Source organism: Suillus paluster (assembly GCF_016628075.1).
Source record: "Suillus paluster strain FC165 chromosome Unknown EDB91scaffold_52, whole genome shotgun sequence".
Lineage (NCBI taxonomy): Eukaryota > Fungi > Basidiomycota > Agaricomycetes > Boletales > Suillaceae > Suillus > Suillus paluster.
In genome coordinates, this window is record NW_024537612.1 from 177720 (window position 1) to 202123 (window position 24404).

Below are 24404 nucleotides of genomic sequence, written 5' to 3' on the forward strand. Positions count from 1 at the left end.
TGTTTCCCTCTACATATTTCGTGCTCATGTATCGCGACGTTGAACCCCTCACGAAACCAATAATTCCAGCGTTCCCTTTGGATGATTCATTATATTGTCTAGAACCCGAGGAGATTGCATTCTTCAAAAGACAGACTAACATTCAAGATGAAGTAGCCTTAAAGACGCATATCATTGGTGTGCAGAAGGAGGCATACAAGGTGCTCTGCGGTTCTTCCGAAGATTGATTGTACATACTTAAGGCGATATTTACTAGGTAGCTCCCTATCCGTGCATCCGAGGATTTCATTTCTTGCAGTGAGTGGCAACCTGGATTCGCGAAGAAGTTGCTCACTTTCATTGCAGCCCAAATATCTCTAAACTACCCAATTACGACCACATTTTGAAGCGTGGCTCTGAAGGGGCAATCTTACTCGATATCGGTTCTTGTCGTAAGCAGATGGCAGCATCCCCGTTGCATGTCCCTCCTAATTTTTTGCAGTGGGAATCGATGTTAGGAAGGCAGCTGAGGACGGGTTTCCGGCTCATAACATCATCGCTTCTGACATCAAAGAAGGTTGGTTCCTTCAAATATCTTCTCGCTGTCGCTAATGTATTATTTTCAATGTCAGCATTTTCCGAGCTTGGGTGCAAGCTCTTTAAATCAAGCTCGGAACCAAGTTATTTCATTCCTGGCGACGTATTTGACCCCGCATTTCTATCGATTACCCAGCCAGCCAGTTCTGTCCCAGAGGATGCCATGCCGGACATCCAAACATTGCGATCATTAAATGACCTTCGCGGTCGCGTCGGTGTCATCCACGCTTCCAAGCTATTTCAACTATTCGAGGAGAAGAAACAACTTGAACTTGCTCGCGCCTTGGGAGGCTTGCTATCCTGCGAACCTGGCTCCATAATCTGCGGATCTGTCACCATCGCATCGGAGAAAGGCATCTTTCGTCAAACGGTGCTAGGTGTCGACATCACCTACTTTTGCCACTCCCCCGAAACTTGGACTGCTTTGTGGGATGGTGTCGTGTTTGCAAAGGGTCAAGTAAAGGTCGAGACGAGCACATTAAGCCTTGACTGTGGGCGGCATTGCTTTCTCTATTTTATATTGGTCTGTTACGAGACTCTGAAGGTTTATGGAAGAGCACAACCGTTTACATAAATACCGTTTCGCTACGCAGTCACGCTGCAATTTCTAAGTTAATATTCACACTTGCCACAATGACACGCATTACGCATAACCGACTCATGGGTGCTCGGATGTTGGGAAGAACGCTTCATAGACCGAGAAAACCATCACCGATGTTATCGATTAATGAGTTTCTTCGCATAATCTGCAGGAGCCCTCAGACCATCTTTGGCCGCCATCACCGGCCCCGTCAGTCATGATTCAGCACTAGCTGCTGCTTTTGCAGTCTTACATAATGAGGTTAAGAGACGCGTGTTCATGCCCATGTCACGATGTAGCCATGAGGCTGAGGCTCGTGCTGATCAAGTCACCTTACAACTCAGAACCATGTCAGACGCAGGAACACCGATTGGGCATGCAGTCCGAACGACCACAGCGCAATTCGCGATGCTCGACTAGATTCTTGGAAGCTTCCACCTCGCTAAAAAAAGATGACAGGTTCTTGCCAGTGCATGCACCTCTTACTCAATGCTCGATGGCGGCCGACCCCAGGACCCTACTATCGGCGTGATGTTCCGCCTGATCTGGAGGAACTTGTAAGATTTGAAGTGGCAGTCAACGTGAAGGTGAGAAGTACGGAGATGAAACGCAACGGAGATTAATCAGAACCATCAAGCCTTTGGAATTGAAAGCGCGGATAGACGGATAGGCAGGTCTAAATATCGTCAAGCCGAAGAACAAGGGCGCGCGATAGTTGACATCAATGCAACTATAATAGAAATTATAATCAGAGAAGGTCAAGGACCTCCGAGGCACAGCTAAGCTCCACCCATAGTCACGACGCCGTGATTACAAGCGGGCATTCTTGGGCATCTGTCGTATTGCCTGTCTCACTCCGAGGTCACCGAGAACATCTTCCGCTATAACGATTCAGTTAGAATGCATTCGGCATGACAACACTGTGACACCAACCTCCGCCGAGAACCGCATCGAAGGGAATCGTGCGGTGATACTATCAGGGGCCCATCAGCAGGATATCAGTTGATTTCCTTGCACGATAAGACGAAGTAAAATTCTCACATGCTCGATGTATTGCCCCATCCCGGTCTTCGTGATACCACGTCCGCCGAATATCTGAACGGCATCGGCAGCTGTTTCTTGGGCACACCTCGTTGCATACATCTTGAGCAGACCGATCGGCCTACGGAAATAACGTGTGAGCAACACGCCGCGATGGTGCATGAGCAAGAGCATACCCCGCAAGCTTCTGTGCCTGTTCCTTGTAAGTCTGCGACATACGTCAACCAATGAGTCCCGAATACTCCAAGAGACTGGAATGGAACTACCATATTGCACATTTGCATCGTTAGATTCTCAAGCCAGTTCTGAACACTTTCCGTGCGTGAGATCATGGCTGCAATCTTCGATCTGATTACGGCCAGAGAAGACAAAGGTTTGCCAAATGCCTTGCGCTGATTGACCCATCTAGCAAGCGACGTAGTTAGCTCATGTATAGAAAGAATTGATGAACACACTTAAGGCATTCCTCAACGATCAATCGTTGTCCTCTCGCGGAAGAAGCGCACATCACCCATCGCTCGTGATTGAAATTGCTGTGTAGCTATATGAGTCTCACCTGATTCATTTCCTTCAAGTTGAAAATGATACACACGAAAGAATGACGAAGATTCCTCCGCCCTCGGGTCCGAGGGTGTTCTCTACAGGGACCTTGACGTTATCGAACGTGACATAGGCAGTCCCAGCTGATGATGAATAGCTCGTTTTAATGGGCTTTGTCTCAACACCTTCCGAGCGTTCCACCAAGATGACAGTAAATCCTGTCTGCAATGATGATTACTCAGCCGTTCCATTCTATAACATCAATCATCACCTACATCCGTTTTGCACCCCACAGTGAAGCTAGTCGCAAGTGTAAGTTCGTGCAGCACGGCTTCAACCATTGTACGTACTAGTCAGCAAAACTGCGACCCAAGTGACGTCAGTAATATGAATACGTGAGTGCCAGAACGAGTTCACTCACGTCCCGTTGGTGATCCACTTCTTCGTGCCGTTAATGATCCAGTACTTCCCATCTGAACTTTTAGTTGCACGAGTTTGCAGGCCTGCAACGTCGCTTCCCGAAAACGCCTCAGATATCGCCAGGCAAATGAACTTCTTGCCAGAAAGCACTTCCGGAATGATCTTCATTTTGAGCGCTGGCGGTCCAAAGTTCATGATAGGTGGCAACCCTATGACAGCTCCGCTTTGTAGACCTGGAGGGTCTCCTAGTGAGCATCCTCATAACCGGAATCTATGATTGAAGATGTGTTACCATCGCCATATCCGCGCTGACCGCAACGGGATATCTCCTGTATGCAGACAAGCTAAACTGAAAGTTAGTATCTAAAGAAGAAGGGTCGGCTGCCTCTCACCTCATGGAAGTAATCAAACTAAGGGTATATGTCAAAATCGATCACACATTAAACTGAAGTCCCTTACCTCCTCAGGAGACACAACACCACCCATAAGGGTGAGGCCTTTCAAGTGTTTTCCGGGGCCAATGCGCATGGCATGTATGTTTAACTCTCTGGAAACATGCACATAAGAACGAAGTGGTTATGGATCAGTGAGATGGACGAACGCCATAGCTTTGATTACATGGGCACTAGGACGTTTACCGTCTTCCTCGTGTAGCTAGAGGATGTCTATCAGAATTTATCTTCGCAACGATTTTCAGCACTTACCAGTGCATCCGGAGTGATAACCTCATCCACAAACTTTCGCATCGCTGCCTGTAGGTGTCGATGACTCTGTGTTGATGCTCGTTAGCGTTGAATTCTAAACAGTTTGTCGTGTATTTACCTCTTTGAAGTATGGACTGTAGTACCCAGCACTGAGCCAGGTAGGCTCTGCATATGGTACATCACTGAGCTGCCCAGGCTCTCGAGAATATATAACGCTCTCCTCTCCCTCAATTAAACCTATTTGTAAGCGAGCGTATTGTGGCCGTAAAAGAATTTCATGACGGTGGAGACCGTAAAATGCCTCGGTGGCATCCTGGCCAGCTGAGGCACTGATTCAATTTTACAGACGCCGGACCACGAAATTAAAATGTACCTATATCTTCCTCTGCGAATACTGAGGCACCCCCTGGATGCAAATCCTTGAAACGAGTGATGTTGTACACCTTGCTATCAACAACAATCCACTGGATAGGTGTCAGACTCAGTCAGGAAGATAAAGCAGAGCGAGACTCTTACCAAATCATCAGGTTTATCGTGCTGTGCAGTTCCTGTAGGTCAGATCCGCGCATAGCGTGCCATTCCAGAAGTTAATGACGCACCTTTGCCACCTCTTCACGTGTGAAGATCTTCTTAGAGTCCTTTGATGCCATATTACAACCTTTGTCTGCCGTCAATTCTGAATGTTATGAAGGAAGAAGTACTGGGGAAAGTGTCGATGCTAGCCCTAAGTGCAAGTCAATGAAATCACATGCTTGTACTCATGCGGGTGTCGGGAATCCGGATATAACGGATATAAACGTTTTGCACTCAACGAAGACACCGCGAGAGAGCAAGCAAAATTTGACGAATCACTGAGTGAAAGTCACTGACTCTCAATATTGCCAGCTGCAGTTAGTAGAAGCGAACCTCAACTTTTTCATTATTTGAAATTAAACTGCTAGTGACCACAAATTCACACAGTACGTAACTAATACTAGTTATACTATGCAGTCTGACAAGGGACTAGATTCAACAGACCTCAACAGAGCCCCCGTTTCCTGGTGTTCGCTGGCATTTTCTCGCCCATTCTATTCAACTGCAATAGCATTGGATCCCAGAAGACTCGCACCTTAATTGCCCCAGAACTTGATTGACGATCGATTGACAAACCGCGTCCAGACTTCTGAATCAGACGAGATGAAGGTGCTGCGATGTAATGATACGCGACGGACTGAAAATCCGGTTGGCGGATGTCGAAACGCTCACAGGTCACATTGCGATCGATGATTCTCTTCCGACACCAACGGCGCAGTTATCCACATCGAAGGGTTGAACTGCCGGGATTCTTGTGCACCGAACCGATTATGCCACCAGTATGTTAACTACACTTGCCAGAGCATGAGGACCAGCATCTTGATCTAACTCTCTGCGACATAGGTTAATTCCTCCGTTATTTCGAGGGGCGTCCCTGCTCATGTGCAATGATCGATAGTCTACCTCATCATGATGTAACCAACTGGGGACGAGTTCTACACGCAGTGGCCTTCAGGCTTCAAGCTCCATGTTGCTTCTTGATAGTCTGCTTGCAGGTGACTATCTTACCAGCATTACAGTAGGCATGGCATCCAACGGTAATTTTTGCTGCTTGTAGTTTGACCTAATGCTTAAATACATGGCTAGTCATGCATTAGTCAAATTAGCGCGCAGTTGAAGTCAACCAGTGCGACGGCAGCCACTCATCGCCATGTCCCCCGACTTCAACCTATGAAGTATCCATGCTTCCTGATGCATCCATTCATCGGCATCGCCAGAAGCCAGGACTATCTTAACTACCCTTCTGATCATTAGGTACCATACGAACTTCGCGACCTGCATTAGCACTCCGGTCTTGAAGGTGCTACTGCTAAGCATTGGAAATTTCGTTCATAATAGTACGTGAGTGCTCCTCTCCTTGAGGATGTAATAAGACTGAAAGGGTCGTAACAGGGATTCCCCTCGTGCTCGTGACTCCATATTTGCGATCACTATTTACTACCCCGACCAGCGTTGTGACATCCTTCTAGAGCTAGTCTAGAGCTGTCTGAAGACGGATCTGGCAGTCTAATCACTCTTGCATACGTGACTAAGGCGTAGTTTGGTATCATGAACGTCATCTCCCTTGTCATGCAAACTCCTGTCCTCAACGGATCTCAAACCACGGGCACTAGCTACCCGGTGGTAGCCGAAGCATTTGCAAAATTTTGCTTATTGCGGGTGGATGTCAGGCTGCTAGACAACGGCAAGTGTTGGTAGAGGATTTTCAATTACGCCGACCATCACGTCCTGATTCATTCACCTCAGTAGCGGCCCCCACACTCTCGGGTTCCACCATGTATGTTTTCAGCCTGCCTGGGTTGTGCAGAAGACCATTGTCGTGTAGCAATCACTTGTCGGTGCACTACTGAAGCCGGCAGGACCCTCGTCAGGAGCCTCATCTTCAGATTCATTTTCGGCGTTGAGGTGTCAGATGCACCACCACGTGTGTTATTCTGTTCTACAGATCGGCGTAGCACTTATCTTCCACGGTAATCGTAAGTAAACGGATTCTCATTAACTATGTGATCTCTTTCACCACACTGCAATAGAGATTATGAATACCCGGTGGGTTCGAGCCTGCAGGGTCTCCCCCATACGTCAGACCTAGCGTTTAGATGATGCCACTGGGGCAGCCATCTACAATACAGCCAATACATGATGCCACTCAATCGTGATGCTCCTCCTGTCCCCTTTTACAAAGTCATGCAGGCTTCCTAGAATCTTATTACGAGAGCCTGCGCATAGGCTCCCGCGAAGGTATGCTTTCTCTTCAGCGAAGAGAAGTTGTCAATACCTCACCATACCCTTGGTCACCTTCTTTCACCTCGTGGTGGGTGTATGGGTCGTGATTACGCTCGTTCCTACGCGACTGGGCTTCTCCAACATGTAACGAGAACTTCTTTTCGTATGATGACCATTATATCGCACCATTACGCTCTTATATATTTTACGACATCCGGAGAAGCATCCCGGCTCATCTGCTAAGTAGGAATGTTAGATCTGGTGCGCTCGCTATTATGTCTCTGACATTTGGAGTGAAATCTTACATCTTGCAGATGTAAAAGGACCCGTTGTGGGGTCAGAAGCTTCTTCACAAATATGGAAGATTCACTGTTCTCGAAGCACTTGATATTTTGGCGTGTTTATGTATGCCTAGGTTTTTGCCGCTGCCATGATAGCACGAGACTGCAATTTGTCTGATCATGCAGGCAAGTGAGCATCACCTTGTGATGTGCAGAACACACCGGAGTCCCTTGAAAGCCGTGAGAAGGTGCAAGGTGTCTATGGACGCATTTGTTGCGCTGATCTTTATCACCCCAGCGTCGCCATGTAGAGCGGGATTATCCCCCATCACATCGTGGCTCCCGAACGCTTCCAAAACAATAGGGTAAACAGCTGAGAGCCTGATAACTACTACCCCCGTACGTTACCCTATTCGTCTCATCCAGTCCAGCTTACGAAGGCAATTAGTTTGATGATAACTCTGTAAGTCCCCAGTTGGGCATCAGGTTTCGCCCAAGCTTTTCCTCGATATGCGATGTACCTACAAACCCGAACTTCATGCACACTTGGAAGCAACTGAATCAAGGGTTTTGGTCTTATTTTTACGTGAAGCCTTCGTTCCTGTTCCTCGACTATCCACTTCTCGCTTCATTGAAGGTTATTATGAAGGAGGCACTACGCCACGTTTCGTTCGATTCGGACCATTCCTGCTGGGCCCGACTAAGATTTCACTTGAGGTATTTCAAACTTGGCCTTTACGATGACCTCCATGTGAGCATGCCATCAGCATGATTGAATTGAACTCTGAATGGAATGGTTTTTTTTGATACTGATCTAGTCCCTGGGCCTGAACGTCTGAGTGTGAATCTATTCAAAGTACTTGCTCTCCCGAGATATCGAAATATATCTACATAGCAAATCCTAGATGAGCGTCCCCGCCACAGAACGCGTTGCTACGTTTTCCTTGATGGGGGCAGAAAAGATTGTAAGAAGTTCTGTCGACCGCAATCAAAACCGTTATCAGCGCAGCGCGCTCCAACCTGTTAGCCCTAATGCCAGTGTATTCGGGATTCCGAATGTCAGGATCCTTGTAGAGTGCCATACTACCAACAACTTCTGTGTAGTTGGCGATCTAAGCATGCCATCTGAAACGGGTACTACAGCAGCTCTAAAACAACATACTAGCATGTTGCCAAGATTCGATCGATCATGGGTATATTTTCTTCTCTTGATCTGCGGGATCACGGCAGCGACCAATCACTTGTGCAAATGTCATGATGCTGACCTAATTCGTGTCTGAGCGGAATAGAGCCGGCTAAGAAGGAGCGCTTTCCGAAGTGCGGAAGCGGTGAAAACGGCTGGTTGGTGGCTGCGTCGTGTTCTGAGGACCCTTGGCAACTTGAATGTAAAGGCTAACCACGAGGGTTCTGCCAAATCTACGATCAATTTGGCCTCATGCTGGGTGGTCCTTTATGACCATTTCCGTGCTACCCTTATCAAGGACTTGTCTATACAGTAGTGACGTCTTATGGATAGAGATCACGCAGTTACTCTCAATTCAGGCGCGCCCGTCACAAAGCTCCGGGTGGTCTCTCGCATTACACCATGATGGTTCGATATGCTCTCCCACGATTACTTCGTAAATGGGTTTCCGCTGCACCGAAGATGTTCTTACCATATGTATCCAATCATATTGGTCAAGACTTGACCCACGTATAAAAGCATACCACGTCAATTCCGAGTCAAACCCACTCCTCACCACCACTCGCGTTTGTCCTCTATAGGATCATCCATAAGGATCCACACTTACCCACAACCTTCTTCAAAATGTGTAACATGGAGTGGTACGTGTCAGTCCCACCGTACGTCATGCACATTAATGACCAAAGTCCGTTCATCGCAGTTTCGGTGACCAGTACAGAGGATGTGGGGTGCGTTTCCGCGAGCATTCTACGCGTCGTCACCTCTGACAATAACAATGGCACCATTTAGCATTACGTCCGAATCTATCAGACTGGAATTACATACGACTGTGGCCGGCCGAATTGCAAGCTAAGTGCAGCGCATATGCACAAAACTGCCAAGAACTGCGGGTGTAACATGGTGCGAAACACGCGCCTCCTTGACATTGACCAGTCCCCTTATGGGTATTACTCGCTTCCAGGAATTTTCTGATCAACGCAGGGTCCGGAACCTATTCCAAACAAAATGCGACGCCTGCCTGGAGTACGAGGCTGGAGGTTCGGATGAATATGGTCGCCGAATGGGACGACATTGGTGATTCCTCGGCGTCCAACCGCCATACATATATGAGGTGGTTGTCATCGCCTTGACCTATCTTGCTATCCCTCGCTGCCATCGTACTGCTTTCGCCACTAATTATAATACCCATCACTCGGACACTTGACTGCTAGTAGCTGTGCTTTTAGCTGTGTCCATCGCATTTGTCGAAAGGTACTCACTTACAGTACCTGTTGTATTCTTACGGCACAGCTAGCATCATTTGGATACAATCATTTGTAGAGATAACTCCACATCTTTTACACAGAAAAGGGGTTAATGATGTCGATCCATCAAGGGGGAAGTCATGGTAGTGAATATACCCCAAGAAATTTGCATGCCTTGGCAGCGTGGCCTTGGGGCGCCTGGAGAAACGCATTAGGAATTTGTTATTAGAATCGTACTCACTACAGAACAAGAACAAGGGCGGAATGACATGTCCAAGGTATCCGAAATACCAATAATCAGTCTCACGACCAATCCGCCCCCGATGAGGGAAACTGCCTGCCCATCTATGATCCGCTTCTCGGCGACCAGGAAGGACTAGGACAGGGACTAGAAACGCTTGCCTCCTCGTTTCAATGGCTGTCGTGTCCCTCGCTTAGCGGCAGTTCCGCTCTTGATCGCTGCTGCACGCTGTCTGCGCTCCTCCTCGCTGTCGTCCTTATCTGAATCCTCGGGAGGCTTGGGCTTCTTAGTTGGCCGCACGGGCGAGGAGTCGGACTCTGATGCGGGGGCTTTTGTGTGGCTGCGGCTGCGGCCGGGCTGGGCTGGCGAGGCGTTCTTAGATAAGTTAGCCGAAGGAGGCTGCCCTGACTCGCGGAGGTGGCGGCTGGAGGTGTGAGAAGCAAGGGTCCCTTTCTTTAGCGCAATCCCTTCATCCTCAGACTCGGTGGCAGAATCTTCTTGTTGTGGCAGTTTGGGCGGCGTGGGCTCTCTCGGAGACTCCATGTCGTAATCCTGGATCTGACTTTTGCTCAGCCCAGGGTAGTAAGATCTTCGATCCAAGATAGATACCTACATTTGGTGTGTGCTCTGAATCTCGGACCGTTATTTTGGGCGACGGAATTTCTGCCGCGGGCGCGCGAAGGTCCGGAGTGCCCGCGTCAGTGATTATTGCAGCTTTTGAGAGAAGTCCCGTGTCATGCCAGGATGGTATTTGAGCATTTAATAAGACTTACGAAGCTCAGGCAAGAAGTTGAACATGGCCGTCATCCGCCGAAGGGTCGTCGATACGCGTGGCTTTGATAGCGCGTTCCTGATATGTGTGTCTGCCGTCCTTCTTGCAGTACGTCCGACTTTATCCGTTGCCTAAACGCAACGTGAGTTGCTGCAAATAGAAATGCGAGTAAAGGAAGCACAAACTGACCTTCTCGAGTTCCCCGGGCGTCAGATCGCCCAAGACATCGGAGGACGAAAATGCAAGGTGATTAACACTTATCAGGGGCATGATAAGGTGTTTTGATAGGATTTCTGCGGATATTTTGGGCCCGAGCAAGGTGGGCTCCCACCTCCACTTCCAGTTACTGCATTCCAGCTCAAGCGCCAAATCCTATAGGAACGTGTCAGGGTGTATCACATCTCAACAATCACTGATAAGGTTACCCCCAAGGTCGGTTTTGCCGCATCAAAAGTGAGCTCTTGAAAACCACCGAGTGAGTGTGCCCTATCTAGGAGTGTAAGGTGACGATCTCGCCAAGATTCTTCATCATCTGGATCCAGTAAAGGAGAAATGGAGAGCTTGTTACACAAACGCCACCGCCGGGCAAATTGATTGCTCGTCAGGACTGTCGAGGTTCAGATTGATGAGTGGCGTTAATCGAGTCGATTAGCGTCATGCAAGCGTTTCAGCGTGATCGGCGTTAATGGAGCATTTGGTGAATGTGGTTTGTGATTGGTTTGTGAGTGCTTCATTCATCTCGGTGACTAGAAAAGAGACTCACCCTCGGCCCACGCGGTCTTGGTGTCAGTGACGAGTATGCAAGCCGTTAGGTCAACTGAGGAATAGGTAAATTTCTGTGAGGAATCGTGCACGCCGGAGTCGTTATTTCATATGGAATTCAAAATCTCTAAGCAGGCACACACAAATAGATAAGGCGTGGAACTCTGCGAGTCAACTTTGACTAGCCATTCTTTGGATAGAAGAAACTTGGAGTGGTCCTAGAAGTACAAGCCATTGAGACATGTGGGGTTTGGTTGCGGAAGTAGGTCGCACGTACCTCTGTAAATGATTCCATGCTTTTACAACGCTAATGCGCAGTACTGTGGGTCAACCAAGAGGATGGGGTACTCTCCTATAGTACCAGTAATATAGAAGCGTGTTAACCCCAGAACATGGTAAGCTAGTAGTAAGGATATAAGTGAACATCGGAGTTCTAATTACTTTGCATTTCACTTTCTTACACCCAAGCACCCAAATTTACGTTCACGTATGCCAACCAATTGACCGAAGATAGTGACAGTATCTAGAGGACTGCGCTACTACACCACACCAAGGACACGTGGAAATGGAGGATGGCGAGGTGAGCGGTACAAATCACATTCATGCAGAAACAGGCTACGATCCTGCATACGAATGGCCTGGCGAAACAGAAATCCCACAACCTACGATCCCAAATGAATCTCTTTCATCAACTTTCAAGCCATGGCCCCTACTTCGCTTGCTTGTCCAAACGAGCTCCGTCCTTCCAAGGGCACACCGTCTTGCAGTGCTTGATGAGCACAAAGAAGTCCAGTTTGGGAGAGACGTTGCACCAGCCGGAAGCAGCACCCCTCGCGTGAGGTTGAAAGAAATGTTGGTTTCTAAAGTGCATGCGACGATGTTTTGGGACACAGGAAGGCGAGAGTGGGCAGTTGTGGATATGGGTTCCAAGCACGGATCATTCTTGCGCCCTGGTGGATATGTTGGTCCGGCCGTGAACGTGGGTGAAGGTTTGGGGGTCAGGCTTTCCCCACCACGAGTAGCCAGCTTTCCGCGGGCATTGAAACACGAAGATGCATTGACAATTGGAAGCACCACGTTTGTGGTGCATATCCATGCGGACCGCATGTCATGTGAAGGATGTGCGTCAAGCGGGAGCGGTGAGAAAATTATTCCGCTCTTTCCTGTTTCGAAAGTGCAGAGCCAAGGCATTAAACGGGCACGGGAGGAAGTCAATCCTATACCTGCGGATGGGAGGGATGCAAAGAAAGCGCTGACCATGCTGAAGCGGACGTTGCTATCTCGTCACGGTGCAGCGAAGTCATCGGCATCCAGCCAGTCTTCGAGCTATGTAGACCGGTCCGCAAAGAGACGAGCACAATTCCCCAGTTCACCGCTCGATACTCCAGGTGCTCCCAGTCCTAGAGGCGATTCACCATCCGTTGCTTCTTCTGATTCCGCTGCCATACCTGAAATCCCTGCACCGCCCCAGCCGCTGCCGGAATCGAACATTGGTCGTCAGCTCTTAATGAAGCAGGGTTGGCAGCCAGGAACGGCTCTAGGCTCAGGGGAGAGCGCATCAGGGCTGGTCGAGCCGCTAGAAGCAAGCGCAACTCCACACAGGGCGGGCCTAGGCATGCCCGAGAAGGCGCCTACTCCTTCCAGCGGCAGCTGGAGAGAGAGCGGAAAGCAAAGGCGATGGGCGGACATGATAGATAAAAGGTGAACTGTAGCATGGTATACTTTGGTAGGTTTGTGCTTCCATTGCAGAGGTCATATTAACGTACGAGCTATGCAGGTTGATTATTGTCCGATTTTTGGTCTCGCGTGCACTTTGCTCGTGTGCCAGGCCTGCATGCTGGTATTAAATTACGCTCATCTGCGTCCCCACATGATAACAGCCACGCTGTGCAGCGCTTTATCACGGAAGCCGATAGTTCATGTAAAGGGCTTGGTACCTTCTTTATCTGATGGAAATGTGTGTGTGTGTACGTTTGTATTATTATTTTGGTACGTACAAAGAACGTGGTGTGAAAGGACGCGTCGCGACACGAGCGCGACGCGACTGTTTTGAATTGTTTTTCAAGTCACGTGTGTGGTTCGCGTCGTACGCGATGGACTGAATTTGAACTTGACCAAGGTCAATTCAAACCAGAACACGACCAAGTCGTTCCGTGGTGGCTGACTTGTTCTTTTGATTCACTTCTTTCTTTCTTCTTCAACCACAACGTCTCCCGCGACACAGTTCAGTCAAAACCTAGGTTTTAAGTTCCAGTAGGGCTCTTCTTTCTCTTCTCTTCACAATCTCTTTTGTATCTTTCCCTGCCCACTGCTGAGCTTACCTACCGTCGCCTTGTATTTCAACTCATCATGGCCAACAACACCACTCGCGTAAGTAGCTTGCTGCTTCGGAATTACTTTTTTCAACTTTTGATTGCTGATCACTTTGATCCATTAAATACAGCTTCAGACTCGGCGCATCGGCATCACGCGCAAGAATGCCGATGAAAATGCCACCAGCAAGCACCTTCGCCAGACTTCTGCGCTTGGTGTCGCATCTCGCGCCTCTGTAGTCCTCAATGGCCTCAAGAATGGTGCACAGCGCCCAGCGCTTGGTGAAGTTACCACCACCGCGGTCAACCGCAAGGTTTGTCGCGTCTTTCAAATTTCACTCGTCGCAACGTTCTGAAGGTCTTTAGGACGTTGCTGGTAAAGGCAAGGACGTAGTGAAAGAAGGCGCAGACTCGGGGCTCAAGCGTAACCGCTCGTCGTCGCTAGCAGCCGCCACCGGACCACAACGCGTCCCCCTCGGACCAGGTCGCGCGGATACCGTTGCACAACGCCCTACTTCACGTTCAACGCGGCCATCCGTTTTCAAACGTGCATCGCGGCAGGAAACCGCTGTACCAGTAGTTATTCCCGCCGAAGAAGAAAAGGAGAACGATATGGACGTGGAAGATATCGAGGATGACCCTGAACTCAGCATCATAAACGAGAAAGAGGTCGATGAAATGATGGGTGTGCAGGAACAAGTTGCTTCACAGCAAGAGGAGAAGGCTGCCGCCACGGATGCGAAGTCGCCCCGTATATGGCCCGACGTGGATACCGAGCGTGCCTCGAGACATTATAGAGAGGTTGCGGAAATCCAGGAGACGTTCGAGGATGAGATCGATTATATGGACACGACAATGGTCTCAGAGTATTCGGATGAAATTTTCAAATACATGAACGATCTCGAAGTACGTTTGATCTCCCTTGTGTTTCGGATATGCTGACCATGACTTCCAGGATGATGTGATGCCGAACCCTGATTATATGGAGGGCCAGAATGAAATTACCTGGGCAATGCGCCAAACACTGGTTGACTGGCTCCTCCAAGTGCACCTTCGCTGGCACATGCTGCCCGAGACGCTTTGGATTGCAATAAACATAGTCGATCGTTTCCTCACGAGGCGTGTCGTCTCCCTAGTCAAGCTTCAGCTCGTTGGCGTTACCGCTATGTTCATCGCCGCAAAGTACGAAGAAATACTCGCGCCCAGCGTCGACGAGTTCGTCTTCATTACCGAGAACGGCTATACGAAGGAGGAGATCCTCAAGGGCGAGCGCATCGTGCTGCAGACACTCGACTTCAAGGTCTCGCAATACTGCTCACCCTATAGCTGGATGCGTCGTATCAGCAAGGCCGATAACTACGACATCCAAACAAGGACGCTCGGCAAATTTTTGACGGAGGTGACGCTCCTAGATTACAGGTTCTTGCGGTGCAAGCCAAGTCTCATTGCCGCGGTGGGGATGTACAGTGCAAGGCGGATGCTGGGGGGTGATTGGGTGAGTATCTCCTCTCGTCTTAGCTTTTGTGTCGTGGGCACGATGCAAACGCGTGTTCGTTGTGGCTGTGAATCATGTGACTGATTTTTGTTTGTGCTTTCCTTTTTAGAACGAGTCGTTCGTGTTCCACTCAGGCTTCGTTGCGGAGCACCTCGAGCCCGGACACCAATGGATCTGCGAGAAGCTAATGGAAGACAACTTTGCGAGCCAGTACGTCTGCCAGAAATACGCCAACAAGAAGTTCCTGAAGGCATCACTGTTCGCAATCGAATGGGCGAAGTCGAACACGGACGCAGTGGACACTGCCTAGGGGACGCTGGCGTGGCTTAAGCCCTGCGGCTAGAGATAACTCCCAGGTCAAGGCTTGAAAGTCCTTCGTGTCTAAAAGTTCATGGGTTCCCGATCTGCCTGCATCTCATCTCATTCTGTGCTTGACATATTGTTCCACTCTGGCATTATTGCAATCTCAATTGTCTGATTACGCATTCCATCCAGCCATGTCTCTTATTATGTCTATCTCGTTCTGCTCTGCTGTCCCATGCATCCCATTCCTCGTAGCATTTCCATCTCATTTCATTATTTTCCATCTCATATTCTCCCCATCACTTTCGCACTCCATTACTGTGCCCGTCGCCGAAACGCATCGTATTCATAAATAGGTCTACATGTCCGTTTTGCCTATGAACCATCGCACATTCTAGCAGCCATCATTCATCCCATGCTGCTACCTATCATCTTCTCCGTTCGCTCTCTTGCTTTGTACCATTGTCCTTATTCTTCAGTTCACATCCCCAGTTATTTCAAAATTATCCCCGTTGGCGTTCGTCGGCATTTATTCTACTCCGCTCTTCTATTGCGGCATTGTTCATCTATCGATTTATATATTTCCTCGCGATCTCGATTTGTTCTACAAGGCTTCTTAATTTTTACTCGGTCTTGGTTAGCCTTCGTGGACGGTATATACTTGCTCGTGTATGCTGCGCGGGGCGCGTCTCATCAATCTCGTTCCTCAATATACATCATTATTTATGCCTCTCCCTGGTTCGCTGTACGTCGTAAAGAGTTGTTCGTTGCGACTTGCCACGTCGTGTTATGCATCATGATTTGAGAGTGTACCCGGTCCGAGGGCAAGACTGATTTTCACGTGATTCTACGGCTCCTAGTTCATCCCTCACACGTATAATCACTTGACACTTGACCATTTTGTTACGCTCCAGCTTTCTCTCTTGTCATATACCGCCATAATGTCTCTGTCGTTCAAAGGTCACACCGTCGTAGTTACTGGTGCAGGTGGTGGGATCGGGAAAGTGTACGCTACTCCGTTCGTCTCCTACGCGGGCTGTGACCGAAATGAGCGATTGTGGATAGGTACTCCTTGCTGTTTGCATCGCGCGGTGCGAACGTCGTTGTAAATGACTTCAATGCAGAGGCTGCACAAAAAGTTGTGGATGAAATAAAGAAAGGTGTGCTCGTTCATTCACTTGTTCCGGCCTCGAGACTCATGTGACATTGCGTTGGACTGTAGCGGGCGGTAGCGCTGTTACGAATACGTCCTCTGTGACTGACGGCGCTGCGGTCATACAAAGCGCCATCAGTGCCTTCGGGGGTGTATCTATCCTTATTAACAACGCTGGTATTCTGAGGGATAAAGGGTTTGTTATGTTATGGTGAGGTGCTTCGGAGGTGCTGATTGAATCGGCAGGTTGAAGAACATGACGGATGCTGAGTTTGACCAGGTCATTGCCGTGCACCTCAAGGGAGCCTTCTCGTGTACGAAAGCTGCTTGGCCCCACTTCAGAAATCAGAAGTTCGGGCGGATCATTAACACCGCTAGTGCAGCCGGTATCTATGGTGAGTAGCTTAGTGAGTGCATATGCGTCATCTTACACGTTTGTACAGGTAACTTCGGCCAGGCGAACTACAGTGCTGCCAAGATGGGTCTAATTGGATTCACGAAGTCATTGGCGCGGGAAGGTGCAAAGTACAATATCAGCGCCGTCGCAATAGCGCCAATTGCCGCATCAGCGATGACTGCGACGATTATGTCTCCTGAGATGCTCGAGAATCTGAAGGTTTGTGGATTTTTTTGGCGTGTCACCCCTTTATAACTTTATTTGACAGCCTGAATTCGTTGCGCCTTTCGTCGCTGCTGTGTGCCATCCTGATGGACCGAACCCCTCTGGGAGGGTATTTGAACTCGGGGCTGGATATGTCGCAGAGATTCGATGGGAACGCAGCAAGGGCGCCGTCTGGAAGACGGATGATACGTTTACTCCTTCAGCTGTGAGTCGGTTGGATACATTCATCATGTAGTAGCTAACTTTAGTTGCAGGTCAAGCTCAAGTGGTCAGAAGTGACAGATTTCTCGGACCCGAGATAGTACGGATGTTTTGCTATGGTAGGAAGCTTGGCTCAATTGACCTTCTTTCTTGCAGCCCAGAATCTGTCAAAGATAGTGAGAAACCTGTACGCGACAGAAATCATATGTCTTGGATATCCTCTGATTGTATCATTCCCTAGCTCGAACTTGCTGCTAAGTTGGCCCCAAATGCCCAATCGACACCGCCCGTTCGCTTCGACGGCAAGACTGTCATTATCACAGGTGCTGGTGCTGGTCTCGGACGTGCATATGCACTCATGTATGCGCGCCTTGGCGCGAATGTGGTTGTCAACGACGTCAGTGAGAAAGGAGCCAATGCTGTGTGCTCCGAAATTAAGTCGGGTATGTTTTCATTTCCACTCAATATCTCCAATTGATGCGAGCTTTCACAGCTGGTGGCAAAGCAGTCCCTGCAGTATGCTCAGCCGAGGAAGGCGATGCTATTGTGAAGACAGCACTGGACGCTTTTGGAGGCGTGCACATCCTTGTAGCGAATGCTGGTGTTTTGAGAGACCGCTCGTTCACCGCCATGTCCGAGCAGGAGTGGGATATTGTCATGGCAGTGCATTTACGCGGTACTTACAAGGTAACGCCCCTGCCTCACAAACAGTCGATAGTGTCTGAGACCGGTCAAGTGCGCCAAAGCTGTTTGGCCTATTTTCCAGAAGCAGAAATACGGTCGTATTGTTACAACTTGCTCGCAAGTTGGCATTTGTACGTTTCATGTGTGTTTCGTGTATCTACGTTTCTTATAAGTCCTTTGTTCGCAGATGGTAACTTTGGCCAGACGAATGCAAGGCATTTCTTTTGGTTCCATCGTGCGAGTGCTGACGACCACCAATACAGTATTCGTCAGCCAAGGCTGGTATCATGGGCCTCACCAAGACGCTCTGCTTTGAAGGCCGCAAATACAACATTTTGAGCAATGTCATCGCTCCCTCAGCGGGCACTGCCATGACGATGACCATTTGGCCTCAAGAAATGGTTGATGCATACAAGGTCTGGCATTTGCATTTGTTAGATATTCGATCTAACATCCTATCTTTCCTGCAGCCCGACTACGTTGCACCAATTGTCGGCTACCTCACAAGTGAAGCGAACACCGAAACAACAGGACAGCTGTTTGAAATTTCTGGTGGATGGGCAGCGCAGACTCGGTGGCAACGCGCTGGCGGGTACGGGTTCCCTACGAACAAAGTGCTCACGCCGGAGGACATCATCTCCAAATGGGACGTTTTCACCAACTTTAGTACGTTACACGATCTCAGCTCTGGAAGAGGAGGCTAATGGGGGACTCGTAGATGATGGTCGTGCTACGCACCCTGCTACCTCAACAGAGGGTATGGCACAAATCATGGAGAACTTTGAGAATAAAGCGTCGGTTGCGGAGACCGCTGTGGAGACTGTGAAGGATGCTGTGAGGGACGCTGGAAAGGCATTGAAAGCTAAGTTGTAGGATCATTCACATATTTCCAGCTCTGTATCTATCTATCCTCCTGTATTACCTAATCCAGTGTCCGTGATCTACTTACATCTGCAGAGGGGTGTCATTCAGCCGCTGAAAAATCGAGACCCAGATGACAGTTCAATGCATCTTACGTGCATCGCACTTGCAAATCTGGTATCATAACAATGCAACGACTCACCAGCCGCAACAATTTCCCTTTCGATAGCAAACAATATCGAATGGTGGGCGTCCGTGGAGATGCAAGGGTCCTTATAACCAAGGTACGCGGTTCATTTTCACCGGATGAGTTCGGAATGCCAAACAGAATGTATCATCAAATGAACATATCCCACGACATTCACCTGCAATGCAATCGCGGATGTGTTGGAGAGGAGAGATCGTACATTGAGCGATTCGCCTGTTTGACAATAACATCCTTACCTGCGGGTTGAGGCGGACAAAGAACGCATCTTCCGACAGAATGGTGCGATCTTCTCGCAATGTTATTTGTTCCTCACTGAAGACTCCGCGATGCCTTCTCCCCTGATCAAGGTCAACAATCGAAAGAACGAAGGGCCTGCTGGTACTCCAGAGGGTAGCAAGTTTTTGGTGCTTCTTCGGACAATTCAATGCGGTTAGCATGTGGAATGACTCATATCGACTGATTTCTCTACGGCCATTTATAAAGAAGCCCCTGAGCTCGTACGCCTCGCTGAGGTGCTAGGAGTGAAGGGAAATTGGCGAAAGTTGGAGAATAACACGGCGATAAGACTATTCGCGGTGCTTTGCTGATCTCTCCGACGTGGACCAGCAGGTGGATCGCTGTGGATCACCAAACCCCGCGGCTGGCTGCGGTAGAGTGAACGTAAAGCCAGAAATGGTGCAAGAACGTGGTCTAACTTGGTGGCCAATTGCCAACCTCTGCCAACATCATCAGAAGATGGAAGAATTTAGGACAAATCGTTAAATGGGGCCCCTGTAGTTTGATGCCCGTGGTTGCGGAATGAGGACTCCTGGGGGATGAGCGGAGTGACTGCGCCGAATGAGATACAGAAATTGATAAATTAATCTACCTGTAATCCTGGAGTCTGGAGTTACTTCACAGCTTGATGCTGTCAAGTGAGGCGTCTATAACCATTATTGATGCCTCTCTTCGGAGTCTTGACAGCGAAGTCTTCGAAGACACGGACTGGTGCCAGTGGTTGAAAACACGATGTTTGGTGCTAGTCGTTACACGGTTCCTACTTCTCAGGATCACATTTGTCACTAACGACACTAGAACCAGTGTATGCGGCTCTAGTAGATGATCAATGGTACTGTTAAGGTGGCTGTAGACGAGACATACTCTCGTTGATCCGTCAGTTATAAGTTCTGGTTCGCTTCCCGTTACCTCGCCAGCCCCGGTACTCGTATAGTCTCCCGTAGTCGGACACACTAGAATGAAGATAGTCGTTCCTTCTGTATAGTGCTCGTATAGTCATGTCTGAGGGCTCAGTACAGCTGGGAATTGCCGGTATTATTCACACGCTGTCAGTACTTATTAAAATCCAATTAGCTCCTATCTATCAATCACCTAGACTGGTGACCAGTCCTGTTAAACCTATGAGGCAAGCCGTCGATAGACGTCAATCATCTGCTACCATCTGCATCAATACTTCAACCGTCACCAGGAAGCTATGAATGTCACAGCGCTCTTCCCTCCTCTTCTGGTATGAAACATCCCTCAGCTTCTCCTCCACCTCTTTCCGCCGAGAAACGCTGTGACCAATGGGCTGGGTTCAATGACTACATGAAGCGGTGTTCTGATTATATACATTGAGAAGAACGCATTGATAATGCTAGGGGCAATAATTCCGTGTAGCGAAACCTGTTCTGTGACATGTTGATGTTCCTTGTCTATGCATTCGCTGCTACGGATTTGGAAGCAAGTATCATCCCACTTACCAGTCGGCCGCCGGGCGGAAGAGTTCACAAATAATCTCAATGACGAGGAGCTCGAATATTGGAAAGATGCAATGCTGGCAGGTGTGAAAGAGGGTGAATGGGCACCCTCATTGCACAATGTGTATTCCATATCCAATCATGGTCGGACCCCTTTTGATGATAGCGAACAGGTCAAATTTGAGCAGACTGATCAATGCCCACAGTTACGTTTGCCCCAATTCCGAATGTCATGGGTGCGTTTAAGGTTCGGTTCAGATAATTTCATACAGGAAAGTGGAGTCGGTCAGAGATACCTCATGATTTTTTCTATCTGTGACGGCTACTTCAAATGCTCAGTCGTTTGATATGCCCTTGTGTAAAAGTTGGTCGTCATTTGTCAACCGACAGCTGTGGCCGCAGGGTCCCATAATAATAAAGACAAGTACATGTGTGAAGAAATCCGCAGTCAAAACTGCTTCTGCTGCCCGCCGCGCACCGCAAAACTGATATGAGACATGAAAGCTCCCATTCGCCGACATCAAGCACGCGGACGGGGAAACCGTCACTGTCGCGGACTCTCATTTCATCATCCGCCACTGGTCGAGAACGAGCTTCTCACAGATCCGCCGGACGCAGTCGCCGGCTCGATGCCTGTTCAAAAGGCATGGTAAGCGTTATACCGAAGAATTAATATACGCTGTGATCTATCGAGATTGGTGGAACGTAGACAAAAACTCTGCAGTGACTGCCGAAGAGACTCGGGGGCATGTCCTGGCCCGCACGTCCAAATTTTTGGGAGGAAGGCGATTTGGAACGCTGGGATGGGGCGTCCTCATGAAGAAGTACAATCTTTGCAAAAAGAGGCTTTCGAGGCTCTCACAGCAAGGATGTCAAGTCACTTGTGGCAGTGAGCAGCTGACTCGCATTGACCATCTATGGTTTCCTCGTCAATACGCTCGAAAAGAATGGGGGTCCTATATGGTGCTTAGGAGTTCTACCCTCCTGGCGTTCACAAAGAGAATGACGAACTTACTCTTCCCTCCTTCTACGTCGCATGGAAGAAGCCGAAGTTCTGAAGCAGCAGGTTGACGGGTGATTGACTTTGCAGAAGGAACGACTAACTTCCTTCTATTATTGGTCGACATAGGGGGACTGAACGATCTGCATGCTTTGTGTACCATCCACCATGCTGGAGTAGAACGTATCATAACGATCTGGTCAAAGGCTGCTCATATTGTTGGAGAATAGGCACCGGCGATAATAATAAAAAAGAAAAGAAAGCAAGAACATTCGCAACGGTCTGCATCTGCAGTTATTTTGGGACGCCGATATAGTGGACCAGCAGATCGATCGCTGTCAATCGCTGGACACCGCAACTGGGTGCGGCAGAGTGATTGTAAAGCTGAAAAAGGTGCAAGAACGCAGTGGCCAACATGCATCAGAGGATCGACGGATTCAAGACGAACCGTTAATAATGGAACCTTGATGGAGCCCCAATGGAGCCCTGTTGTTTGATGCCCGTCGCTGCGGAATGAGAACCCCCTGGGGAAGCGCGGAGTGACTGCGCTGAATGAGATACAGAATTTGATCCCGGTGCCTCCCTGCTTTACGCCGTCCGCACTCCCCAGTGAGGCGTGTACAGGCGTGTATAGTCTTCGAAGATACGGATCGGTGGTTGAAACACGGTGTTCAATGATTTTTGTCAACGATGGTGATATCCTAGAACCAGTGACTCACTTAAACGTATGTGCTAGATGATACTTCGTGCACGGTTAAGGGACGGCTGTAGATCCCTCCGAGTCGTCGATCTGGTCATCGATGACGGTCATTGGTAGATTCTGCTTCACTTTTCGCGATTTGCACGTTGTATTAAGAAGCCCTGGTCCCTGGCCGCGATCATGATGGTCCCTGACGAGGCCTGAGCCGCGCCCTGGCCCCCGATGTCGTCAGCTCGGAAATCTCCGAGCCACAGTACTTACTGAAACTCGACGTGTAGTTTCATCAACCCTATGTATTGTCTGTGATGCTGTAACTCGAAAGGTGATGTACGCTGTGGACCAGCGAGAGCATAACGTGCTTCAGGGAGGTACGGCAGCCTTCAGGTTTCGAGTTGACCATCATGACGACTGCGTGTTGGAACTTGGTCAACCGACGTCAACTGCGGCCGCCGCCGCCGGCAGGAAGTCGTAGGCTAATGACAAAGACAAGTCGAGAACATCCGCAGTCAATCTAGTGGTGATTCTGCCGCTCGCCGTGCACTGCAAGATTGATAACTTATAAGACTGAATTTGCGTTAGCAATCTCAGGCTCAAGCTTGCAAGTCCGCTTTCATAGGTTTGTCTCCCCATCGATTATATCTTCCACCCCTGACTCAAAAAATCTGTAGCTTTACAGATCATGTCCACCGTATCCGAGTCACGTCCCCATGTCATACTTTGGGGTGTGGCCAAGCCACCCAATGCACCCAGCTCATCTGGCTTCTGCCAAAAGCTAGAAGCATTCCTCAGATTCAGTGGCATTTCATATGAACTGGGCGAGACAGTGCCGAGGAAAGCTCCCAAGGGTAAAGTTCCCTTCGCCAACATCAGGCATGACGGGAAAACCGTTACTGTCGCGGACTCCCATTTCATCATCTGCTACCTCGTCGAGAACGGGCTTGTCAAAGATCCGGACACAATCGCCGACTTGACTCCCGTTCAAAAGGGCGAGTCGAGAGCATGGCAAGCATATATTGAAGAAGTGCTATACTCTGCGATCGTCCGAGATCGGTGGTACATAGATGAAAACTATGCAGTGACTGCTGGGGAGATATTTGGGAGTATGACCTGGCCTGTGCGGCCCGTTTTATCCTGGTTTTTCAGGAGGAAGGTGACACAGGCGATTTGGAATGCTGGGATGGGGCGCCACTCTCAGGAAGACGCTCAATCTTTGCAGAAAGAGGCTTTCGAGGCTCTCGAAGCAAGGATGTCAGGTCACTTGTACTTTCACGACACCGAGCAGCCGACTCGCATTGATCTCACCATTTATGGTTTCCTCGCCAATACACTCGCAACGAATGGGAACCCTTACTGGGCGGATATGGTACTTAGAAGTTCCACCCTCCTGGAATTCACGAAGAGAATGACGACCTTGCTCTTCCCCGAATACGAACTCCTTCTACGTCGCATTGAAGAAGCCGTCTCAGGCAGTAGGTTGATGGGTGATTGACTTTGTGGATGTACTTCCCTTCTATTATTGGTCCACATGGGGGAGAATGATTTGCATGCTTTGTATACGGTTTGTCGCCATGCAAGAGTAGACACTCCTTTTTCTGTCGTTACCGATTATTATCGCCATGACATTCGTGCACTTCAAGTTCACGACAGTTGTCATAAAACGTGTGCTTAGCCGAGGAAAAGCCGCAGACAGCGGTGTGTTACTATTTGAGACCGACCTGAATCACCAAAAATTATTAATCTTGCCACTTTTCGCCCATCAACATTGCCGACGACAGCGACCACGGCAGCGCCTCAACGAGCAGCGTTTGCTCGCTCGAGTGATTGTAAGTGTTATCGTTTGATTGAGTATTATGTACTTGTACTAACTTGCAATTGTTCGGCAGCGACGTTATCGTTGACACATACCAGTAATCATTTTCTTTCGTAGCTACTCTCAATCCCCTCCGCGGTACACTCTTTTCCTGATTCCTCTCGTTCCAATCATTCCAT

At 49.0% G+C, this 24404-nt stretch overlaps 9 protein-coding genes across 9 annotated transcripts; 7 read left to right on the top strand and 2 right to left on the bottom strand.

Moving 5' to 3' along the window:
• Positions 1–26: 26 nt before the first annotated feature.
• Positions 27–1388, top strand: EDB91DRAFT_1238559 (uncharacterized protein; the record flags this gene model as incomplete). The annotated part of the gene is made up of 6 exons (XM_041321734.1): positions 27–200; positions 257–297; positions 346–431; positions 482–556; positions 612–1099; positions 1329–1388. The coding sequence occupies 6 exons, from the start codon at positions 27–29 to the stop codon at positions 1386–1388; spliced, it is 924 nt and encodes a 307-aa protein (XP_041174418.1).
• Positions 1389–1506: 118 nt separating this feature from the next.
• EDB91DRAFT_1148526 (acyl-CoA dehydrogenase/oxidase) lies at positions 1507–4768 on the bottom strand. Its single transcript, XM_041319339.1, has 19 exons — positions 4461–4768; positions 4378–4398; positions 4235–4325; positions 3980–4182; positions 3862–3927; positions 3759–3811; positions 3617–3704; positions 3550–3567; positions 3450–3501; positions 3159–3390; positions 3088–3099; positions 3013–3037; positions 2790–2959; positions 2653–2730; positions 2464–2602; positions 2374–2405; positions 2198–2318; positions 2090–2129; positions 1507–2037 (listed from the first exon to the last, which is right to left on the bottom strand). The coding sequence occupies exons 1-19, from the start codon at positions 4509–4511 to the stop codon at positions 1967–1969; spliced, it is 1563 nt and encodes a 520-aa protein (XP_041174419.1). The 5' UTR covers positions 4512–4768; the 3' UTR covers positions 1507–1966.
• A 3885-nt stretch (positions 4769–8653) lies between these two features.
• On the top strand, positions 8654–9300 carry EDB91DRAFT_634614 (uncharacterized protein). The gene is made up of 4 exons (XM_041327957.1): positions 8654–8762; positions 8822–8849; positions 8911–9021; positions 9083–9300. Exons 1-4 carry the CDS (start codon positions 8746–8748, stop codon positions 9197–9199), a joined length of 273 nt encoding a protein of 90 aa, XP_041174420.1. The 5' UTR covers positions 8654–8745; the 3' UTR covers positions 9200–9300.
• A 453-nt stretch (positions 9301–9753) lies between these two features.
• EDB91DRAFT_1251291 (uncharacterized protein) lies at positions 9754–11435 on the bottom strand (the record flags this gene model as incomplete). The annotated part of the gene is made up of 8 exons (XM_041323362.1): positions 9754–10164; positions 10220–10320; positions 10380–10509; positions 10568–10750; positions 10804–10985; positions 11142–11214; positions 11284–11358; positions 11418–11435. The coding sequence occupies 8 exons, from the start codon at positions 11433–11435 to the stop codon at positions 9754–9756; spliced, it is 1173 nt and encodes a 390-aa protein (XP_041174421.1).
• A 131-nt stretch (positions 11436–11566) lies between these two features.
• EDB91DRAFT_1148557 (uncharacterized protein) lies at positions 11567–13200 on the top strand. The gene has a single exon (XM_041319340.1). The coding sequence runs from the start codon at positions 11706–11708 to the stop codon at positions 12843–12845; it is 1140 nt and encodes a 379-aa protein (XP_041174422.1). The 5' UTR covers positions 11567–11705; the 3' UTR covers positions 12846–13200.
• A 58-nt stretch (positions 13201–13258) lies between these two features.
• Positions 13259–15461, top strand: EDB91DRAFT_635107 (cyclin). The gene is made up of 5 exons (XM_041327958.1): positions 13259–13510; positions 13584–13766; positions 13819–14358; positions 14408–14947; positions 15057–15461. Exons 1-5 carry the CDS (start codon positions 13490–13492, stop codon positions 15255–15257), a joined length of 1485 nt encoding a protein of 494 aa, XP_041174423.1. The 5' UTR covers positions 13259–13489; the 3' UTR covers positions 15258–15461.
• A 620-nt stretch (positions 15462–16081) lies between these two features.
• EDB91DRAFT_1148563 (peroxisomal hydratase-dehydrogenase-epimerase) lies at positions 16082–18915 on the top strand. The gene is made up of 14 exons (XM_041319341.1): positions 16082–16256; positions 16316–16410; positions 16473–16599; positions 16650–16798; positions 16847–17019; positions 17069–17230; positions 17280–17326; positions 17383–17413; positions 17468–17669; positions 17720–17913; positions 17963–18041; positions 18098–18120; positions 18174–18576; positions 18629–18915. Exons 1-14 carry the CDS (start codon positions 16192–16194, stop codon positions 18781–18783), a joined length of 1905 nt encoding a protein of 634 aa, XP_041174424.1. The 5' UTR covers positions 16082–16191; the 3' UTR covers positions 18784–18915.
• Positions 18916–20346: 1431 nt separating this feature from the next.
• On the top strand, positions 20347–21786 carry EDB91DRAFT_1299983 (uncharacterized protein; the record flags this gene model as incomplete). The annotated part of the gene is made up of 3 exons (XM_041324968.1): positions 20347–20951; positions 21220–21364; positions 21425–21786. Exons 1-3 carry the CDS (start codon positions 20673–20675, stop codon positions 21784–21786), a joined length of 786 nt encoding a protein of 261 aa, XP_041174425.1. The 5' UTR covers positions 20347–20672.
• A 1308-nt stretch (positions 21787–23094) lies between these two features.
• On the top strand, positions 23095–24236 carry EDB91DRAFT_1238567 (uncharacterized protein; the record flags this gene model as incomplete). Its single annotated transcript, XM_041321735.1, has 2 exons — positions 23095–23888; positions 24191–24236. 2 exons carry the CDS (start codon positions 23095–23097, stop codon positions 24234–24236), a joined length of 840 nt encoding a protein of 279 aa, XP_041174426.1.
• Positions 24237–24404: the final 168 nt, after the last annotated feature.

Excerpts from the sequence above, each read along its gene's own strand:
- EDB91DRAFT_1148526 (XM_041319339.1), bottom strand. The coding sequence starts at position 4,511 with ATGGCATCAAAGGACTCTAAGAAGATCTTCACACGTGAAGAGGTGGCA. Across the intron at positions 3,705-3,758 it reads CATGTAATCAAAGCTATGGC|AGAGTTAAACATACATGCCA; the intron begins GTTCGTCCATCT and ends GCATGTTTCCAG. Across the intron at positions 2,960-3,012 it reads CTGTGGGGTGCAAAACGGAT|ACAGGATTTACTGTCATCTT; the intron begins GTAGGTGATGAT and ends TCATCATTGCAG.
- EDB91DRAFT_634614 (XM_041327957.1), top strand. Across the intron at positions 8,850-8,910 it reads ACCAGTACAGAGGATGTGGG|CATTACGTCCGAATCTATCA; the intron begins GTGCGTTTCCGC and ends GGCACCATTTAG. Across the intron at positions 9,022-9,082 it reads AGAACTGCGGGTGTAACATG|GAATTTTCTGATCAACGCAG; the intron begins GTGCGAAACACG and ends ACTCGCTTCCAG.
- EDB91DRAFT_1148557 (XM_041319340.1), top strand. The coding sequence starts at position 11,706 with ATGGAGGATGGCGAGGTGAGCGGTACAAATCACATTCATGCAGAAACA.
- EDB91DRAFT_635107 (XM_041327958.1), top strand. The coding sequence starts at position 13,490 with ATGGCCAACAACACCACTCGC. Across the intron at positions 13,767-13,818 it reads CCACCGCGGTCAACCGCAAG|GACGTTGCTGGTAAAGGCAA; the intron begins GTTTGTCGCGTC and ends GAAGGTCTTTAG. Across the intron at positions 14,359-14,407 it reads AATACATGAACGATCTCGAA|GATGATGTGATGCCGAACCC; the intron begins GTACGTTTGATC and ends CATGACTTCCAG.
- EDB91DRAFT_1148563 (XM_041319341.1), top strand. The coding sequence starts at position 16,192 with ATGTCTCTGTCGTTCAAAGGTCACACCGTCGTAGTTACTGGTGCAGGT. Across the intron at positions 16,600-16,649 it reads GGTATTCTGAGGGATAAAGG|GTTGAAGAACATGACGGATG; the intron begins GTTTGTTATGTT and ends TTGAATCGGCAG. Across the intron at positions 17,670-17,719 it reads GTGCTCCGAAATTAAGTCGG|CTGGTGGCAAAGCAGTCCCT; the intron begins GTATGTTTTCAT and ends GAGCTTTCACAG.